General features: G+C 34.0%; 2 protein-coding genes and 1 non-coding gene across 3 annotated transcripts; 2 read left to right on the forward strand and 1 right to left on the reverse strand.

Moving 5' to 3' along the window:
• Nucleotides 1–11,612: 11,612 nt before the first annotated feature.
• Nucleotides 11,613–11,686, forward strand: TRNAR-UCG (transfer RNA arginine (anticodon UCG)). The gene has a single exon. It is a non-coding gene; the product is annotated as a tRNA-Arg (tRNA).
• Nucleotides 11,687–13,363: 1,677 nt separating this feature from the next.
• On the reverse strand, nucleotides 13,364–15,458 carry LOC132191844 (large ribosomal subunit protein uL29y). Its single transcript, XM_059606958.2, has 4 exons — nucleotides 15,348–15,458; nucleotides 15,068–15,203; nucleotides 14,806–14,962; nucleotides 13,364–13,603 (listed from the first exon to the last, which is right to left on the reverse strand). Exons 1-4 carry the CDS (start codon nucleotides 15,349–15,351, stop codon nucleotides 13,529–13,531), a joined length of 372 nt encoding a protein of 123 aa, XP_059462941.1. The 5' UTR covers nucleotides 15,352–15,458; the 3' UTR covers nucleotides 13,364–13,528.
• A 1,318-nt stretch (nucleotides 15,459–16,776) lies between these two features.
• Nucleotides 16,777–21,542, forward strand: UXS1 (UDP-glucuronic acid decarboxylase 1). Its single transcript, XM_059606261.2, has 7 exons — nucleotides 16,777–17,709; nucleotides 17,817–17,961; nucleotides 18,087–18,166; nucleotides 18,925–19,008; nucleotides 19,133–19,207; nucleotides 20,667–20,759; nucleotides 21,014–21,542. Exons 1-7 carry the CDS (start codon nucleotides 17,050–17,052, stop codon nucleotides 21,218–21,220), a joined length of 1,344 nt encoding a protein of 447 aa, XP_059462244.2. The 5' UTR covers nucleotides 16,777–17,049; the 3' UTR covers nucleotides 21,221–21,542.
• The last annotated feature ends 781 nt before the right edge of the window (nucleotides 21,543–22,323 follow it).

Below are 22,323 nucleotides of genomic sequence, written 5' to 3' on the forward strand. Positions count from 1 at the left end.
TATAATTTAGAACTACTAGTAAATCTGATTTAATGAATTTCGACTAGAATTATTATATTATATTTATATACAATCATAATTTTTTTCCCCACATCCCAACATATTTCAAACAAATATGAAATGATTACACTTAAAAAAAAAAAACTGGAAACTACTTCGTGACATCTCTACTGTTCTGGTCGTATTTGATATTTGATTGTCGATATTAATTTTCTTATCACTCCGTCAGCACTTATACAATCAAACGGGAACAGCATATATATGTTATTCCTTGTCCGGGCTGACCATATTCCTAGTCTCCGCTGTTTCGTAGAAAAGAAGGGCCAATCTCAAGTTTATTTAATCCAATTCTGGCACGTAAGCGTGTACATATCTAAGGCATCTGCTGAATTGGTGAATCACGGATGACGCAAAAGAAATCATGACGAGGTTGCAGGCTTGTTTCCCACGTTTCATTTGGATTTAATTTATATCTCTATTGGGCTGCGTTTTGTTTGTTTGTTTTATTTATTTATAAACTTCGCTTGTTTAAACAAATATATTTGTGATTATTGTTGAAATTACTATAATATAAATTAAATGATAGAAAAATGTAATGATTATATTATAGAGATCATCGGTGATGTAATTGGATATATAATAAAACATGTATAACAAATTTGAAGTTTGAAATTGGTACTTAAGAGCACTAGTAGCAGATGTTCTATATGTCATTTTCTTCTTTATATTTAAAAAAAAAAAATTCAAAAAAATAATAAAAACAAACTCACATCAAAAGCCCTGTACTTCACCTACACCATATGGTGTATTGGGAAATACTTTAAATATCCAATGCTTTGTTAAATTATAAACAAATTATTCTCTCTCCTCTTTCATTGGTTGCAATGATAAAAAGAAATAGTATTTTTTTAAAAATAATATAATACAAAATTTGTTGGAGTTTAAAGGGAAAAAATAATAACTAAAGTAAAAATTTATATTTTTTCAATACCTATTTTGCCTATTTTTACTTGAGATGCTATAAGACTATAGCTTATAGTTTTAATATTGGTATACTGTAGAGTCAAAAACCCAATTAACAATTGTTTTTTAAGAATTAATAAGACCCACTTTGTTGGCATGTAATTCTAGCATATTGGCGACAAACAGACAAGAGATCTCTTTTATTATTTATTTATTATTATTTTATTTATTAAAAGACCCACCAGATGCAGCTGCCAGTTGGCTTAAAAATCTTATTTCTCAACACAATTGATTGAGATAGTCCAAATATCCTAAAAACTCTATTACCTAGAAGGGAGAGGGGAGAGGGAATATTGGCTTGCAGCCAAGTCCTCTCTAGTGCCCCCATCGTAGAGGGGTGGCCACCCACCACCCTCTCATGTCTCGCCCTACAAAGAGGAGAGTCTAAATTAAAGGGTATTTGCCATCCACCCCTCTCTCACTTGTTTGGTTGACTTACGTGGCAAGAAGTTATTGACAATGACTTTAATGTATAAATGCTTACATGTCATGACGTTTGGGTTTTTTTTTTTTTTTTGTTTAGAATTCAAGTTTAACACTGTTTGCAGAAGCTACGGCAGCTCGGGAGGCTGTGGAGTTTTGCAGAGATGTGGGCATTCAAGATGTGATCATGGAGGGCGACTCTCTTCGGGTCGTTCAAGCTTTCTTGGATCCCGGGGCAAATTATCGACCTTATGGCCAGGTGATAGAGGATGCCAAGTCTATTCTGGGGAGAATGAGGAGATGGACGTGCTGCCATGTAAAGAGGGACGCAAATATGGCAGCCCATGGACTGGCAAAATTTGGTCTGACATGCTCTTCAGAACAAGCTTGGTTGGAGGAGATACCCGAGTGCATCCATACTATTGTAACAGCAGAGCAGTCTGCTCTGTAATGTTTAGAGCTTTGCTCTAGATGTTTTTTTCCTATTGGTGAAATAATACCATTCTACAAGTTTTCCAAAAAAAACACTGTTTGACTAAGGTTGCCACAAGTTGCTTCCATCCCAATTTTAGATGTGAACCGGATAAATCAATAACCAAATACATGCATGTATCCCGGCCCCCTCCCCTCTCCCTCCTCCTTCTTCTTCTTGGTCATTCAAATAGCAACTTCCATGGTCCTACTTTGCGGCTTTTACTTGTTATAATTAAGCTACCATTTTTCACAGGCTAATAAATGCGTAATCTAATTGAAAAAAGAAAGAAATAAATAATAATAATAATAACAACTTCAAAATATTTCCATACGACCATCATTTTCAAACTTCCCCGTCACCCTCTCTCTCTCCGCGCACGTGCAAGTTTGTGGGCCAAATGTCAACGTTACATACATTAATACGTACCTACCTATGACCTATATATCATATGCTCAGTTGAAATTTCAAGAGATCCAATTAAACGAATATATATATATATAGAGAGAGAGAGAGAGATGGTCACATAAGTTTTATTTTTATAATATTTAATTAGTTTTACTTTTATTTTCAGAACACTTTTTAAATTATTATATTTCATAAGAATTTTCATTTATATTTCTGTACATAAGTCACGTTTTTGTATGTGCTCCTCAAGAAAATTTTATGTCCAAATTTCTGGTTACAACTCGATCGTTGTATATTCCAATCACACGAGTAATTGGAAATCTTCATTCACTTTCTCTCCTGCAGTCATGAATTGACTCACTTTTTTTTTTTCTTACATTTTCGTATTGAGACGTCATTTCAATCCTTATATTCTTAATTTGAATAATTAAATTAGTGAAATTAAACCTATAAAAAATCAACCCTTTCAAAAAAAAAAAGTTAATAAATGTTAAATTTAATCACTTAATCAATACTTTAACTCACCAAAGATTTTGAAATACCCTTTCAAAAAAAAAAAAAAAACTCATCGAACGGTTGGGTGTTTCACATTCAAATGCACTAGTCACACCAAGAGAAGATTAGTTCACCTTATCACGTCATACATATATATATTAGTTATTTTGATCTTAGGATTAGTATGGATCTTATTGTCTTTATCTTAAGAATCGGTACATAGTTGTTATAGTAAGTAGGAGTAGGTGTTTATTCCAGCAATATTATTAATTAGCAAGAGGAAAGGTCATTGGATAATTTTATCAAACACTTAATGTGCAAGTGGCACTCCTACTTCAAGTGGAGAACCATTAATAACATTTTCCCTTATCATCCATAAACCATCAACCTAGTAAGTCAATCCTATCACCTATCCCCTAAATGGTTCCCCTGTCCTAGGTGTTTTATCATGTTTTTGAAAGGAAGCAACTTGAGAAGCTTTCGCTTTATCTATTAATTTACTTGTACTTCCACCAAATTTAATTCTAGCCAAAGCAATTGACTTTAGTTCTTCCAAAATTAAATTGTCCAAAATAATATTTGCAGATTAATAACCTAGTCTAGCTACTAAACCCAAAATGCATGTCACATACATTTTTAATAGAGCATGTGAAGTTTAAACGCACGTTTGTTTAATGGATTGAGTAGGGGTGGGTACCGGTTCGATCGGTGTCGATAAGGGCATTTTCATTGAATAGTTTCGACTTTTCAGTTAATCGGTTAGTCGGTTGATAGGTGATAGGTTAAGTCAGTTAATTGTCGGTTAAAAGTTTTTATATTAAGATTTATCAACTTCTTCGTAACTACAAAATTAATAAAGCATATGTTTTATAAATGAATAAAATAGTAAATTCATCGGAACAAAAGAACAACCACAAATCAATTGGACAAAAAAATAAAGAAATCTAATAAATAAAATTCAAATTTCACTTGAAAAATCGGTTAACCAAAGAAAAAAAAAATTATACCGCCTACCAAACCGAACCGATATCAAAATAATATTTTTATTCCGTCTACCGAACGCCAAAAGTCGTTTGTTGGTCGATAGGCAGTAAATAGTTAATCTGTCCACGCCTAAGAGTGAGTTAAAGAAAAACTTTATCTTTAATTTGCCACATTCTAATTTATTTATTTAATTTGTTTCCCATCAACATCATCTAAACCTGCATAATTATGTAAGTTAGGCATCTTAGAACCATGACTTTTAGAAAAATCTAACTTTCTATCACCCCGCACGCGAACACTGCCACACAATTAAACGACATGCTGACATGAATTGTGAAATTAAGCCTACTGTAATCAATTTGATGAAGATTTAATTAGAATCAAACCCTTTTCAAATTTAAAGTAACCCTATTAATATTCATCCATCTATGGCATTTGTCAAAAAGGTGCCAAAAATTAACCTTTCTAGACTCTAGTTGATCGTATTTCTATGACTAATGCTAGAAGATACTTTCATATCTTTCTTGTGTCTCTCCAAAATTAATATGTCTGTAAAATTACTATTTGATGAAAATCTAACACTACAAAAAAAAGGCCATTTCTTCACGTGTCAAACAGTAATATTTTTTGGCACGTCAGTAAATACTGACGTGTTAAAAGTAGCACGTCAACAAATAATTTACTGACGTGTTAAAAGTTACACGTCAACATTTACTGACGTATTGAAAACAACACGTCAGTATTTCCTGACGTGTCACTTTGGCACGTCAGTAAATTGGAACCAAATTTAATCTGACATCATTTTAAAATTAATAAATAATTGGTTGATTATTTACTGACGTGTCAGTATATGACACGTCAAGAAATATTGACGTGTCACTTTGACACGTCAGCAATTCTTGACGTGTCAGTTTGACACGTCAAGAAATATTGACGTGTCAAAGTAACACGTCAACATTTCTTGACGTGTTACTTTGACACGTCAAGAAATATTGACGTGTCAATTTGACACGTCAATAAATATTGACGTGTCACTTTGACACGTCAATATTTCTTGACGTGTCTATTTGACACGTCAAGAAATAGGAATTCCAATTATATAATATATAAATATAATATATATATATATATATATATATATATATATATAATAGGAATTCCAATTAACATTCAATAAAATTAATTTTTAGAAAACAAACACCGGCCAGTACTTTAATATATACTTTTCTTTTATAACACATACCGTAACCCATGCCATTTGAACATTCAAAACTAAAAAAAAAAAAAAAAAAAAAAAAAAAAAAAAAAAAAAAAAATCCCAACTGTTAGCCATGTTTTACTCGAGATACCGTATATATATATATATATATAGCAAAACCATGCAAAAGGATATATATATAACATGGCTATTTAACGTGCATGCATGGTTCAAATTAGACTAAAGGATATATATATATATATATATATATATATATATAACATGCATTTTTCTCGATCTCGTTCATTTAATTATGAGATACCAAATTTGGTATTTCATTAATTAAAGTAACAATATTGGTGATAGATGATATTAATTAAAGTTTTGACAAACACACACACACACACACACATATATATATATATATATATAAATCATGCACGCTATATATCATTTAGGTTTGAGCCATGCACGTTAAAATGAAATTGTTGTTTGTAAGATTAACTGCACTATTCACGTACATAAAATAAAACCAAATACATGAGAACTCAAATGAAATACAGAAGAGGAAAACATAAATTATATTAGTATTAATATAATTAATGCTATATTAATTATAAACATATAAACATGTATATATATACATACAAAACAGAAAAATATTAATTATATTAGTATTAATATATATAATTAATACTATATAAACATATATATAAATATATATATTAATATATTCCTGACGTGCCACATATATAGGCACGTCAGGAAATGGTCTCCATTTTCTGACGCGCCACTTTAACGCGTCAGGAAAAAATAAAAAATAAAAAAAGTCCGCCCTTTTTTTTGAAATTTTTCTCTCTTCTTATTTTCCCTCCAACTTTTTTTCTCTTTTTATTCTTCCCTTCTCATTCATTTTCCCTACACTCTCTCTATCTCCTCTCTCCACTGCAAATTTGGCACGTCAGAAATTGCCAATTCCTGACACCCACATTCTTCACGACTGAAACACGTCAGGATTGCCTCGTCAGGAGGGTTTACTGACGTGTCAGACAGCCTGACACGTCAGTAAACCTATGTCAATAAAAAATCCTTTTTTTGTAGTGTAATAGTAATCTATTATAATTCGAATGATAATTTTAAAGCCATATCAATTTTAAAATGATACAAGAAGAATATAAAGAAAACTTTTAGCATTACTCTATTTCCATATACGTCAAGTTCTCTCTTATAAATTAAGCAAGGCTCTTAAATTTTCCTTTAAATTTTCGTTTCATCATTCAAAACTAGGAAAAACAAAATAATCAAAAGACAAAAATAGTATCATAACTTCATAGTTAGGTAGCTAGGTAGGTCAGAAGTCCATGAAAAGTCCCATTTTATTTTCAAGGCATTAACAAAAAAAAAAAAAGACCAAGAAAAAAGTTAGATGCATGATATTGACGGGAGAGAATGGTATAAGCCAAGACAATTTTGCCTTTTGGTTTCCTACACAATGTAGCATCGTAACATTCTCAATGTTTGGAAATGTTATTGTAGGTGACTTTTACAGTTTTTTTTTTTTTAATATATTTTCTCTATATATAGGGATAATTCGTAATATCTGCATTCGTAGCATTAATGCAGATATTAATATAGTTTTCACAATTTCATAGACCAAACATATATTTTTAAACAAAATCGTAGAAAATGTTTTGTCTGATAGTGCATTTAAAAAAAAATAGTTTGAAAAAGGTGGTTTGAAGACATAAAGATTCACTTTTTACACTAGTGGCAAGAACACTTTTATTCCCGATTTTCTCTCTCTCTCTCTCTCTATATATATATATATATATAGGGAAAATTCGTAATATTTACATCTATAGCATTAATGCAAATATTAATGTAGTCTTCACAATTTCATAGACCAAACCTATATTTTTAAACAAAATCGTAGAAAATCTTTTGTTTGATAGTGCATTTAAAAAAAAAAGATGGTTTGAAAAAGGTAGTTTAAAGACGTAGAGATTCACTTTCTACGCTAGTGGCAAGAACACTTTTATTCCGGCCCTCCCAATTGTTAAAAAGTAATTGGACTTTTTAAGATAAATGATTAAAACGGGTCAAGCATTTGTCCACGTGACCCTTGCAAATCTTTTTTCTTTATTTGAGAATCATGATTTTTTTTTTCTGTTGTATCTTGCTTGAATGATAGGAAGCTAAATGCGTGGAAGATAACTAGAAAGAGACACCCTATAATTCATTTCTTTTCGTATATATAGAAAAGAAAAAAAAAATACAAAAAATACAAAAAATCACCTACACTACTTTCTTAAACATTAGGAATGTTACAGTGCTTTCCTAAACTTTATTTATTTTTTATACCAATGCTTCTTCTTTATTCATTTCATAAAGGGTTAAATACTAAATATCTTCCTAGGGTTTTATAACTTTATTTTTTCCTTTCTAAGGTTTCATTTTTATCACATGAGGTCCCTGTGGTTTTGATAATAATCCAAATTAGTCTTTCTGTCAGTTTACTATTAGTTGACTTAACAGAATTCTATGTGGACTAATCAAATGTTGACACGTGGCACCTATTTAATTTTTTTTAAAAAAATTATATATATATATATATAAAGTAAAAAAAATTTGGGGTGGCCTTTGGCCATGCCACCCCCATCTGGCCGGGGCCTTGGCTCAAAGAGAGTGGCTGAGCCACCCCCTTGGTGCCCAAGGGGGTGGCCGAAACCACCCCTTAGGCTCCATGGGGGTGGCTCGCCACTCGTAGTACCCACTGAGGGGGGGTTTCGGCCACCCCCTTGGGCACCCATTGGGGGTGGCTCGACCATCCCATTGGAACCAAAGGGGTGGCCGAAACCCACCCCAACCACCATTGGGGGTGATTTCAGCCACCCCCTAGGCTCCATGGGGGTGGCCGAGCCACCCCCATTCGGCCAAATGGGGGTGGCCAGGCAACCCCCATAGCCAAAGGGGGTGGCTCCAAATGGCCAAGAGCCACCCCCAATTTTTTTTTTTTTTTTAAAAAAGAAAATAAATAAATACTTTTTTTTTTAAATTTTTTTAAAAATTAAGTGTGTGCTACGTGTCAACATTTGATTGGTCTACGTGGAATTCCGTTAAGTTAACTAGACAGAAGGACTAATTTGGTTTATTATCTAAACCACAGGAACCTTCTGTGATAAAAATGAAACCTTAAGAGAAAAAAATAAAGTTATGAAACTCCAAGAAAGTATTTAGTATTTAACCCTAATAATAATAATAATCTCTCTTTTTCTGAAACGCATGCCACGTGTGCAGGTACACAAAAACGACTGCGTACACGTAAACGAAAGCTGGTGAAGTTGATTTTTGTGACGCACGCATGTATCCAATCGATGGCGACGTAATAAGATTATGAAACTTCGTTGGTGCCGCCCAAATACTCTATGGTTGCCTTTGATTTGGCGGTCGTCATAAACGAAGACTTATGATTTCTGAAACACCTTCATTTACATGCAGACGAATTCCATGGCAGAAAAAAGAAAATAAATAAAATAAAATTCTCCCACCACGTACCCAAACTGCCCACTTGAAAAACTTGCATTTAATCATCTTTAATTGAACGTTGCACATTAAATTTCAACTGGCGCGAAGGACATGCATGTCTCAAAGTTCTAATTCCACCGAATTTTCGTAAGCAGTAAATGGAGACGTACGGGACCATTGGGGCTGTTTGGCGTTGGACCGAAATTGTCTAGTGGCTTGAAACCGTAACAAAAATTAATTGACGTGAAAAAAAAAGTAAGAATGTTTAGTAAAATAAAAAATAAAAAATGTTTTGTTGTGATTTTTTATTTATTTAAATAATAATAAAAAATGATTGATGTGATGTAAAAAGTAAGAATGTTATGATCGAGTTAAAAAAGTTGAGGAAGATTATAGGCCATTGTTTTGAAATTTAAAAAGTTTTTTTTTTTTTTAATACTTAAAAAGTTACGCCAAACAAAAACTTTTAAAAAAAGCTTAAAAATTATTTTTAACTTTAAAAATTTTATTTTTTAAAACAATCTCAAATATGTTCTTAGTTATTTTCCGATGTAAAATAAATGCATTTGAACTACAATGCTTAGCACTATGCAAAAGTTTTTTTTTTATTTTTTTTTTATACATTTATTTATTTATTTATTTATTTTTAACATGTCCACATAAGAGAAGGGAAGGAGGGGAGATTCGAACTAATGACCTTCGCTTCATGAAGCGTGGTTTACTATTGATTGAGCTACCCCTCGGAGATTTATGTCTTCTTTTCTTTAATAAAGTTTTTCTCTCTATATAATTAATTAAGAGAGGACAAAAGAGTATTAAATGTTATGGAGAAGGACTAATTAATTAGAGGTAGAGTGAATTTGAAAAGTCTTTAGCTAAAATAGAGAAAAGTAGCATATGTTAGTTATTTTAGATAAAATTTAGAAAAGTGGATGCAAGTGGCCTTCGAGTAGGGTGAAAATGCGGATATTAATATTCGTAATATCTGCATTTGTAACATTAATGCAGATATTAATATGGTCATCTTAATTTCGTAGACCAAACATGTATTTTTAAACAAAGTCGTAAAAAGTGTTTCGTACTGGAGAGAGATGCCCAAGTGGTGGCATCGGCAATACACAATGAAGGACTGATGGGAAATAGATGGGGTCACCTTGTTGATGATGTATGCACTACCCTTCAGTATTGTCACAATTAGAAGTTAAGCTATGTAAGTAGAGTTAGAAATGCAGCGGCACATGGCTTGACTAATGCAGCCACTCACGATATCATAAATAAGACTTGAATGTTTTCATCCTGGATTGTATTTATGATGTTGTTCTGACCAAGCTAAGGCTCTATAATTTGATATTCTAATGAGAAATCAGATCTTTTTTTTTTTAAAAAAAAAGTAAAAAGTGTTTGGTCGGTTTGAAAACGTAGAGGATTTACTTTTTAGACTAGTGGCAAAGTCATGTTGATACTTGAATGGGCCATGGCCCTCCCAATTGTGACTTTTTAAGAGAAATGATCCACGTGGGATTTGCAAATCTTTCATCTTTACGTGAGAATAATAATGTTTCTTTCTTTTGTATCTTGCTTTTAATGATAAGAAGGTAAATGGGTATAACATGCATGCTGTAGGGATAGGGATAGTGTCCTTTTTATAAGTCAATATATATAGCAATGGATTTTTCACTATTTTGTGATATACTTTCGATAAGAAATGAAGCAACTGGCAATAAAAATAAACCGAATTGAGAAATTAGATGTATAAATATTTTAGTCTAATAGCAGCAATTTTTTTGTCATTTTCCCTATATTTAAAGATTCAAACTAGTTTTTCTTCCTTATATCAAAATACACCATAATAACTTATCTTTATCATTCCATATATCATTAAAATATTTGTTATATATATATATATATATATATATATATATATGAGAGGAGAGAAGAAAAGAGAGAGGAGAAAGAATATATTTTTCTTTATATTTTAATAATCATAAGGATTGCAATAGTAGAACCCAAAATATTAGGTTCCACTGTGACAATCTTGATATTTAGGGTTCATTTACGGAGTTTACTGTGAGACGTTTTTTACGATTTTTTGGACATATTCCCTAAACTTAAGGAACTGACTCCCTTATTGAGAGTATGCTAGAAATGCTCTAACAAATAGCAAGAAAATTAAAGGGCAGTATTGAGTGAAGTGGCAGTAACAGGCTTTGCTTAGGTTAGGTTTTTATTTTTATTTTTATTTTTTTTATATACAAATTTAACCAGAATTACAAAAAGAAAAAAAAAAGAAAGAAAAAGAATTAGTTCTTTTTTACCATGTCTTTCTTTGCAGTTTTTTATTATTTTAATTTTTTTTAAAGACTGTTTGAATTGTTTTTTCGCATGTTGTAAGCTTTGAGCTTTGAACTATTTTTACCAGTTTCTTTTTCTTTTTCTTTGATAAGTAACTATTTTTACTAGGTTCTTATCCTAAAGGTATAAACTTTAAACTTTGTTTGTCAGTCTCTTTTTCAATGATTATTTTTTATTTTATTTTATTTTTAAGAAAAAGGTTGTTTTTGCACACTCTCACATTCAGTTCACTTAAAAAAAAAAAAAAAAAAAAAAATGGCACATATTTATGAATTTTAGTAGGTATTATTTTTGTGAAACGTATTGTATGAAAAATTACTTAATTTTGGTTTTAAATTGTATTTATTATATTTTTAATTCGGCTCCAATAACTATGTTTGGCTCCAGCACAAATTAGCACATTAAGCAATGGATTGACCTCTATTTTATGACTCATGGTTCTCAATCGATTGAGGTATCTCTTAAGAACATATTATCAAATACTTGGAGTTTGTTTGAGATTACATTTGAGAAATAAAGCTTTTAAGTTAAAAAAAACGCTTTTTGACAAAATCTTCATTTTTAAACTTTTGCTCATTTTGGTCATTTTTTGATCATTAAAAGTGCTTTTACTTTTTTTTTAACCAAATAAGTATTTTTTTCTTCAAATGAACTTTTAACAAATCTAATCTTGACAGTCTGTGCCGGCCAAATTTGTATATCTATAATAAAGAACCAAAATTAGCATCAGGTGACCGCATAGCGCAGTGGATTAGCGCGTTTGACTTCGGATCAAAAGGTCGTGGGTTCGACTCCCACTGTGGTCGATTACTTTACAGCGGCAAATTGTGTTGTCTCTGTTTTCTGTTTTATTTTTTTTCCTGGTTTTTTTTTGTCTTTTGTTTGGAAAGGCCATGTCTCCTTTCCGACTTGGGCCAGGGTCCCGGGCCTTCACGGTCCTTCGTAAATCACAACGTGGCTAAAGCTTTGTAAATTCTTTTAGCTTATAATTCCGATTGTTAATGTTTTTAGAAGGTATTTTTTGTCTGAAAAAATATTTTGATATGCTATAAAGGTTAAAGTAATTTTTTAGTGTTTTGTGTTTGAGAAGTGTTACACATCTCCTTTTGCAAATCTACCACATATCAATGGTGGACTTATCCATGTCTTGTATGGAAAGGGTAAAGAGATGAACAAAAGGGACAAAAGAAAAAGTTTTATCAAATATTTGAGTGGAATAACTCACGGACCAGGAAGATTTATGGATAAAGAATTTGAATATTTAATGGAATAAATCCAAGTTCTCTTTTGATTGGGTTTAGGACAACTCAAGATAGAAGATTTATAGATAAAGAATTTGAATGTTGGAGACTATGCCATAATGCCAATTAGGATAGGAAATACTATCACACCCGATAAAAAAATGGCCCAATTAGAGTAGCAAAGTGACCACCAAGGAATGTTACACAACTATTTTTAAACTATATATCAACCGCCCCCTTTTACAAATTTAATAAATCAACAATTAGATTTATGAAATCATGTAAACCCCACAAAAATTTAATAGTAGATTCATAAATTTAATAGATCAACCATTAGATTTATGAACTCATGTGAATCCCACAAAAATTTAATAGTAGATTCATCTATTCATCATGAAGAAGACTAAAAGATGGATGAAAAAGAACGAATTCTATCTTTTCTCTTTAACTAAATGGCTGGGTTGTGTTAAAATTAACCCAATCCAAACCTCACACAAACACTTTGTCATCCCTACCAAAAAAACCACTCCAGATTATTTTTGGATTCTTTAAATCAAGATATTGCTTTAGTACATTTGTAAAGAAGTACCGTAGCTTCTTTATCTATATGTTTAAATCGATTCTATCCGTAGCTCATTGTTCTCTTCGGCTCTCTCTGTCGCTCAACTATCTGCGGTGGAATGGGAGAGTGAGCAAAGTTTTCTTGAGACTCCTTTGGGTCTTTGATGGTCTTGGGAGGGTACCGCAACATCTCACATTCAGTCATTCACATTCGTTTACCCTCAGCCAAAGCCAACTGAAACCCACAAGCCTTCAAGACCCAAGCGATTGCATCGGAAAGATTCATACACCATTGACAATAAAGGCGAATTGCATCAATTTAAGAACCAGACAGCACAAACCCAATAATAAGAGCAGTGTAAAGGTTTTGAGTGTGCTGGAAATCTTGGGAGGCATAGTGAAGGGAGTAAAGATGGGTGTTTGCACAAAGTGTGGGTTTGTGCAAGTTGTGGTCGATGATGTTTGCAGGTTTGGGTAGTTGTATCTGAAACTTGAGACAGCAACACAATGACAATCGGATTTAAACATTCATCAAAGGCAAGGAATGAATGCCAGTAGAAGGAACTAGGGCATTTCCTCCCTTGTTTTTTTTTTGGGGGGGGGGGGGTTGACCCAACCCTGTCATAAAACCAATGCATAACCCTAAAACAAACATATCCTATAAAGGAGAAATCAACCACAAGTTTCGAAGCAAAAACAATCTCATATTAAAAACTTCAAGCTAGATGGTTCAAACCCAATAACAGACAAACAGAATTGATCCTTGCATGGTTGCAACTAAACGATAATTTGAGTAAATAATGTCACATGTCCGTAAAATGAAACTTAAGAGCAGTAGACCCTAGCCTACACTTTGATAGCATACTTCCTCAACGGGTAGTACATCTCCTTCTTCTTCTCACGCTCTGTCTTCAAAGATAGCTGCACGAATAAGAAGAAATAAGCATACCATATAAAGAACATCGAGCGCAGAGTATGCAAATGTGAACATCAATCACATTGAACAGAGCAAGCAAACAGAGAAAGCCTTTCCAATAGAAGATCCTTGAGAGAACAATCATGCATCTGGAAATGCAAAGAAATTTCTGAGATTCCAAAATTATCTTAGTTTATGATTTTTTTGAATATATAACTGTAGGAAAGATATCTTGAAAGTCCATACAGCTCCACTTAAAATTCAAGGATAGTTACCATTGGTCCAAAATCTATAATGAGATAACAACCAAAAGATTAACGAATTCCAAAGTTTTTTATATGCAAGAACCAATTATAGCATTCATTAACATCCATGCTTTTACATATGGTTAGGCTAACTTTAAATCTGAGAAGCAAATGAAACTACTCAATAACAAAAAAATATAACAATATAAGAAATGTAAGACAATGAAGCATGTTCAGAAGTTCTTGTTTTCAACTAGATGCATGCTTTGATTACTTCATTAAAACCCCACCCCCCACCCCATTGCTTTTATCCGGGTCCTTGGGCTATGTTTGGCAAATGAGTGGACTTGAAGAAGTGCACAAGAACTGTAACAGATTTGATTGATATAAGAAAAATGTTTTTATTTGCATAGTAATAAAAAGTGATTGATGTGATATAAAAAGTAAAAATATTGGGGTTGATTTTGAGAACTTTTTGGGATTTTGAGTCCGGTCTGGTCCACTCCTTTGCCAAACACACCAGCTGCAATGCCACAAAGCATGTCACTTCTTCCTGGAGTTCGTCTTAATTGCACCTTAAAAACCCTTTTAAACAAATTTCTCTAATCTTAAGCCTAAATATCAGTAATACCAATTTCACATAAATGTTTTCAATCTGTTGTTTTTGGCTACTGAGCAGTCCCCCTCAGTAAGCAGCATAGTTCCCCTGCATCTGGGGTCTAATTCTACAATCGAACAATTTCTCCCTCAAACATTCATAAGATTGGAGCTTACTTTCTAAGCCTGACTGGTACAAAATATACCATCAAATTCCAAAAACGTAGTTGCAATAAACTCATGCAGGTTCCACAAGTTCAATCCAAATTTCAATGAACATAAATGGGCTTACGTAAAGTCTCTCTTCTTACACAAATCACAAAAAGATATCAAATAATTAATAATTAAAAATTAAAAAAAGAAACCTGGTGCTTGGTGAGGCGTCTACGAATGGCTCGGGTTTTCTTGGGACGAAGATCGAGAGGAATGTACTTCTTTTTCTTGTAGACCTCCCTAAGCGCCTCCTTCTGTTTCTGTGATATCACAGTCAAAACCTGGGCTATTCCCAGCCTCACAACCTTTCTGCAATTTCACGCACACGAAAAGCGATCAACTCATAGGCCTCTATAGCTTTAAATCCAGTAGAGATAACATATACAATAAAGCGGCCAAAGAGAGGGCATTTACATCTTGGAGAGCTTGTTGGGCGCACCACCTGTGACCTTAGCGACACGGAGGAGAGCGAGCTCCGCCTTGAAGTCCTTCAACTGACCCTGTAGCTCCGCCTTTGACTTGTTCCTCAACTCGTGGACCTTGATCCTCGCTAAAACATTTCCAATCAACCGTTTGATCAATCACATAATTCAGATCAAATCACACCAACAAACAAACAAACAAAATTCAAGGCTTAAAGAATGAACATCAGAAAGCAGAGGAAAAGAGATTTTCTTGTTAATCTTTCTCTTACCCATTCTGAACAAACAACGCAGCGGCTCCCACTCCTCGTTGCCGTCTGAAAACCCTAGACTCCTAGAGTTACGAATGAGCAGCGCTTTGAGCTTTTATGCGCCCCGTTATAAGCTGCTGGAGCTTAATTAGGGTTTGGAAATGCGGCAAATGCCTCGCTGCACCAAACCAGGCCCATTATTATGTGGGCCACGGATATCTAAATAATGTGAACTGGGCTTGGGCAATTAAAATAATTAGGTGGGCTTTGACAATTAACTTTTTTTTTTTTGGAAGTTTGACAATGAACTTTTATATATCGTATTATAATTTATAACACTTTTGCAAGTGACAGATGGCATAAGTGTCAAGTTAATGAAGGTTGTATTTGTTTTAATTTTTAGTTCAAAATTTTTTTTTTTGAGATAATTTGTTCATGTTCGTTAACGTTTGTTTGGGAGAATGTTTGTGAAAATGTTTTATTTTGTAGTAATTTTTTATTTATTTAAATAGTAGTTAAAAATGAATTATGTGATATAAAAAATTAAAAAAAGATAATATTTTTATGCTAATTTTTTTAGAAAATAAAGAGTGAATAGTATTGAGTGAGCATCCTTTACCAAGAAAAAAAATGCTCCGAGTGGCATTGCTATTTATGTGCTATTAATTACCTCAACTTTTGTGTAACTATTTTTTTTAATTTTTTTTTAAAAAAATCATCCATTAAATCTTATTATATACGAAACAATTTAGTTGTTAAAGTTGAAGACAATGTTAGTTTTTATTTATTTATTTATTCAAAGACAATGCTAGTTAGTTAGTTGAGGTCCCTTTCTAAATCTCAAAAAGATGAAATAACTAAATCAACGCATTCACATTATAATCACCCCAACAATGTAATCATTGATGAAACTAGAGTATTGTCGTTGCTATATATAGGATTGACATATGCCCAACACAAAATTAAAGAATTAGAATTAAAAAGTTTGACACATTTAATTAAAATGAGTCCGATTAAAATTGACTTATATAATCTTATTCTTATACACATATTTTTGACACAACTTGAATCCGACACACGACATTATGACAAGTAATTTTGATATGAAATTCAATTATTTTTTTTTAGGATTGACTTGTTTTGGGTTTGGCGCATTCCATGTAATGGGGTTGTATCTCAACTTTGGATCTTAGTACCATAAAAGTATGTCTAATCTTCGGAGTCAGAGATAGCAGTTATTGAACTACAAGCATGTGAATTCGACATGAACTTAATACAAAATTAGAGGCTTAAAGTTTAGGTGTTCCACCCGTTGAATTAAATTGATTAGAATGGTAGAACTGATTTATTCATTTTGTTTTTTTTTTTTTTCTTTTTTGCCTTGCAACAATTAATATATGTATTTCAATAATGTAATTCTCCATTAAACTTTATTGGATGACCCTAAAAGTCGTCGTCCCAAAAACTACAAAACAGTATGTTGGTTGATCAGTCCCTTTCGAATTACTCCATCGCCATGCCCACATGGAGCCCTTCAATCTTCATTTTTTCTCTCTCGAAGCGTAGAAGACAATCATAAATTTGAAAGGCACAGCTTCCGCTACTGTCTGAAAGGGACCCCTTTATATCCAATTACCCCTAAAGCAAGCAAAATTTGCACTAACACTTGAGAGCCAGAAAGCTCCGGCTCCAACTCTTGCCGCTTCTTCAGATTCCGGGAAGCATGAAACAGTTGCACAAGCAATCGGCTGTGAACCACCGGCGAGACGAAGAGATCCCCTTAGGGTTGGGGCCAGCCTCCCCGTACTCGCCCAAAACCTTCAAGCACCCGAGATCGCTCCCTAGATCCCTCAACTACCTTTTGAAAGAGCAGAGGCTCCTCTTCATCCTTGTCGGCATTCTCATCGGCTCCACATTCTTCATCCTCCAGCCGACCCTCTCCCGCCTCGGCCCATCCGAGCCCAACTCCTCGTCCTCCTCTGCCTCCATCATCCCACGCTCCTTGTCCACCTCCCATAACGGCCAGGCCTCGGCCCATTACCCAAGGACTCTCGGCAAGGTCGGGAGGGTTCCAGCTGGGATTGGACGGCGGAGATCGAGGATCGTGGTCACCGGTGGGGCGGGATTCGTCGGCAGCCACCTCGTCGACAAGCTTCTCGATAGAGGGGACGATGTGATCGTCATTGACAATTTCTTCACCGGCAGGAAGGAGAATTTGGTACACCGCTTTGGGGACCCCAGGTTCGAGCTCATCCGACACGACGTCGTCGAGCCGATTCTTCTGGAGGTGGATCAGATCTACCACTTGGCTTGCCCTGCCTCCCCGGTTCATTACAAGTATAATCCTGTCAAGACCATCATATCCTTCTCAAATTTCTTCACAGCATAAAACCATTTGTTGTTTTTTTTCTTTTTTATGATTAGAGATTTGGGTTTGTTTTATTGTATTGAATTTGAAAGTGTTTTGAGGTCCTTGACCGTGATTACAAGACTAATGTGATGGGTACCCTGAATATGTTGGGTCTAGCAAAGAGAATTGGAGCGAGGTTTTTGCTCACGAGTACGAGTGAGGTTTACGGAGACCCACTTGAGCATCCCCAGAAAGAGACTTATTGGGGAAACGTGAATCCAATAGGTGAGAATGAGATGTTAGTTAAGTAATACCGCCAAATCTTAACGAATCTTCGTTGTCGTTGTTGTTTAATTAATGACGCATTGGTATTGTTTGGTTTGTTTTTATGCGACATTGAAAATGGTTAGGTGAGAGGAGCTGCTACGATGAAGGAAAGCGGACGGCTGAAACTCTGACAATGGATTATCATCGAGGTGCAGGTGTTGAGGTAACATATTCTGAGATTTTCGTATACATTTTAGCAATGTTGATTGGGTATTAAGAAGTTGCACAACACTTATTCTAGTATGTTAATCTAGATCTGTTTTATTATCCTTAGTATGAAGTCCAGATAATACATGCATTTTGGATCATATGCTAATGCACCACAGCCATTGACAATGCTATGAAACTCTCAAGGGCTCAGGGGATCCAAATTTTGAACGACAGTGTCCATGCTTAAGAATTGTCTGTTTGTTCGCATATATTCAATTAATTGAAAAAGAAAGTAAAGAAAAAAAAATTTAACCAGAACTTTAGTTTTAGTCTTTAACAACAAAGGATCATGCATTCAATGTTTAATAGCTGCACCGACACACACAGACACAGAGATAAACTCCAAGAATATGTATGTTGACATCTCTGTATTCTGTTCTGGTATCTTTATCAATATCGGTGATTCATAAGCTTGAACATTCTCAAGGTTGTGATTCATTCTCCAGTTCTTCCAATTCTGGCAAAATCCAATATTATATGATTCACTTGCCATTATGTGTCCAGGCATGAAGTTGGATCTGCTGTAGCATTTGAATGCTTTGCAGGTCGTTTATACTAAGCAAAGTTGTAAATAATGCTAATTGAAAGTGAGATATGATGTAATATATTTTGTTTCAACTCGATATATGCAATTGTCAGTCTGGCCATTTCGCTACATCTATATATGGATGATTGACCTGTGGATTTAATGATGGGGATTACTGTTTACAGGTTCGTATTGCTCGCATTTTTAACACATATGGACCTCGTATGTGTTTAGATGATGGACGTGTTGTTAGCAATTTTGTTGCTCAGGTTATCATCTCTCAGCCTAATATGTTTTGTGGTTCTTACATGTTTCATTGAGAACTATCAGAAAATGAGATATTCCTGAATATCATTGATGAAGTTTTCTAATTATTATAGCCTTGAATTGCAGGCTATCCGCAAAGAGCCTTTGACAGTATATGGTGATGGGAAACAGACACGAAGCTTCCAATATGTCTCTGACTTGGTATGGCAGCTTTGTATCTCAATGTATTTGTCTCATGAAATTTCCTTATTCTCTGGGACTTCACTGGTGCACAAAAATATATTTTATGTTTTCCATCTTCTCCTCCGAACTTCAAACTGTTGTATTGGGTTCATGAATGCAGCTTACATTCTATGCTGGCACAAAAGTTACATTGATCATGAGCCTAATTCACAAATGATTTCACTTTTTGATGGAGAAGTTAAATTAGTGTTCGATTTTAGGCTTGAAACTGAAGCCTCAAAATAAGTTGACTGAAGGTGCCAAATAAAAAGTCTGTCTTTAATTCCATTTTCTAGAATCTTTTAAGTGTAAACACTATTCATGGATCTTGAAATACATGTAAATACCCATATACATATCTTTGTGTGTGTGTGAATGTGTGTATTTAAGGCATAAGGCTTTACTAAAGAAGATATGGAAGTGATAAAAAATAACTTGCCTAGGAAGCTAAACTAAGAAAACACAGCTTAAGACATTGGTGGATCGAGGATTTTGGGTTAGATGGGGCAAGATTAAAATATAGAGTTGAAAAAAATTGATTAAAAATATTAAATAATATAATTAACGAAATAAAAAAATAATTCAACAAAGCTGCAGTTATATATTTCATACAAGATTAAAGGATCTACTGGTAAATTCACTAAATCAACAAAATATTTATGTTTTGCACATTGAGCAATGTATGGCCAATTTAATTTGCTTGCATATTTAAAATGCATTTTCACTATCTTAGAATATTAATGAGCTCTAATATTGGAATTCTCTTGTATAGTTTTTCCATTCTTGAAAGAAATTTAGAAAGTAAAATACAAATTAGAAAACTATATTTTCTTTATTGTTTTTATCTTTCCTGTTTTTGGAAATTGAACAAAACATAACCTATAATTAGAAATTTTCTTGCTGGTCTTTCCTTAGAAATGGCTCACTATCATTCTTGCTATGGTCTTTTATTGTGGAAATTGTCTGTTATTTAATACCCACAACAAACACGCATGCGTGATGGAACATGTTCATGCTAGTAGAAAACCATTGAACATGGAATCTAGCTTGGAATTGAAACTGGGTCCACGATTTAGTTTGAGAATGACATAAAATATTATACTATTAAGTCCAAAGTCACAAGTATCACACCACTAAACAAAGTATTGCACAACCTCAACATTTATCCAAATGGTGCTTGGAAGCTTATTCAGATTTTAATTTACAAGAGTAACCCTACCCCACCTCAATATGGACTGCCCTTGGTTGACTATTAGAGAGGGTTAGATAAGAAACAAAACCAAGATTGGAATGCGATATAGAAAATATGTTTTTAGGTGGGCCAGGGGGGTCATTTGCTCTCTCTCGCCCCCTTGGCTCTGCGGTTGGCTTAAAATGTATCAGATTGAAATGTTGAAAGGATGCAAGAAAGGAACTTGAAGAACTTTTTAAATGACAGGTTGATGGACTGGTAGCATTAATGGAAAGCGAGCATGTGGGGCCGTTCAATATGGGTAACCCAGGGGAGTTCACTATGCTAGAGCTTGCAGAGGTTTGTCTTCCTTCAAAAATTCCTATTGTCTGTATTAAGGCCCTGTTTGTTGGATCTCAGAAAATGCTTAGATTGTGGATGTTGTTCTGAAGTATTCTTCTATTCTTTCCCCTTTTGGGATCCAACAGATACATGTGGTTTTTCTCTGCAAGTCTCTGTTTTGTGTGTGTGTGTGTGTGAGAGAGAGAGAGAGAGAGAGGTAGATTCGTTGGTTACATAAATAATCTGGTATTTTCTTTTCACTTAATATGCAGGTTGTCAAAGAAACAATTGATTCAAGTGCCACAATAGAATTCAGACCAAATACTGCTGATGATCCACATATGAGGAAACCCGATATTAGCAAAGCAAAGGAACTGCTGAACTGGGAGCCAAAGATATCGCTTAGAGAGGGACTGCCTCGTATGGTGGGTGATTTCCGTAACCGCATTTTGAATGAAGACGAAGGAAAAGGTCTTTAAATAAGAATACAGCAAAACTATCATGTATAGTGTGAAGTGCATCTCTATATCTTTTCATTCATTCCATTATTATCACCCTTATAGTTTTAAGTCACCAGGAAATTCTAGCAACATGCCACTGTTTTAGGAAGATGTACCCCTTGTTTTTCTACACTGTCTGCTTTGTCAGCCAAAAAAGCCACATTTTTTTCGCAGTTTTTTAATCACATTTTTTTTATTCCACCATTTGTGGCACTGAACTTTTGGTAGCAAAAGACTACTTAAGCAGAGCCTAAAGAGGATTATGGTTTGTTTTTGTAAGTAGGATTACGAGTTTCATTTGGATCAGTACGAGGCTATAATTCTCTCTGTTGTAGCAGTGGTAGTATGGTCTCCGGCGGAGTCATTTTGGTCCAAAATCAACCCACTTCAGCCCATGCCTGTCCATTAAATGGGTTTGGTTTTGGTTTGGGTTTAGTCAGTGGTGACATGGAGATGATTTATTTTATAGTCGAGATTAAATTTTATAGATTGAATGATATATATGCTGTCGCATGGTGAATATTGTTGTGCCATTCAAAACTGACATCAGATTCAACCAAACAAAATTTCAACCTTACATAGCCAGCTTTGTCTAGAGTAGCTTGGCAAGAGGGGATCACTATTAATTTTTTGATCCATGGATCCAATGTCGGCGAGTTGTAAAAGAGTTTTTGTAGATAAAGCATTATATATATATAAAGGATTAAGGTAAAGAAAGTGACTTACTTGTCCTTCCAAGTGTTAGATATGTATGGAAGAGTTGAAGGGAAAAAATAAGGGCAAAGCAAGAATCTTGTAAATTAGGAGTGGGCAGTGGGCACATCAGTTTAATTTTTAATAGTCAACTCTTGAAAGCGCTCTTTATTATCTCTAATGTTTTCATATTTGGACGGATGTAAGATGGGTGGGCCTTTGACCGAGACCTCAGTGTTTCCTCCTTTTCCTCCTTTCAATCAAGACTCTCTTTGCTTTGCTTTCCTCTCCCCTTATTCTTCCACCCCTCTATCCCTAACATTCTTAGAGAATGTTTGGCATTACAATTTCGCAAATTAAAAGTGCCATTCTAAATTAAATTACAAAAA

Source organism: Corylus avellana, chromosome 10 (assembly GCF_965113065.1).
Source record: "Corylus avellana chromosome 10, dhCorAvel1.hap1.2, whole genome shotgun sequence".
In the NCBI taxonomy this organism is placed as follows: Eukaryota; Viridiplantae; Streptophyta; class Magnoliopsida; order Fagales; family Betulaceae; genus Corylus; species Corylus avellana.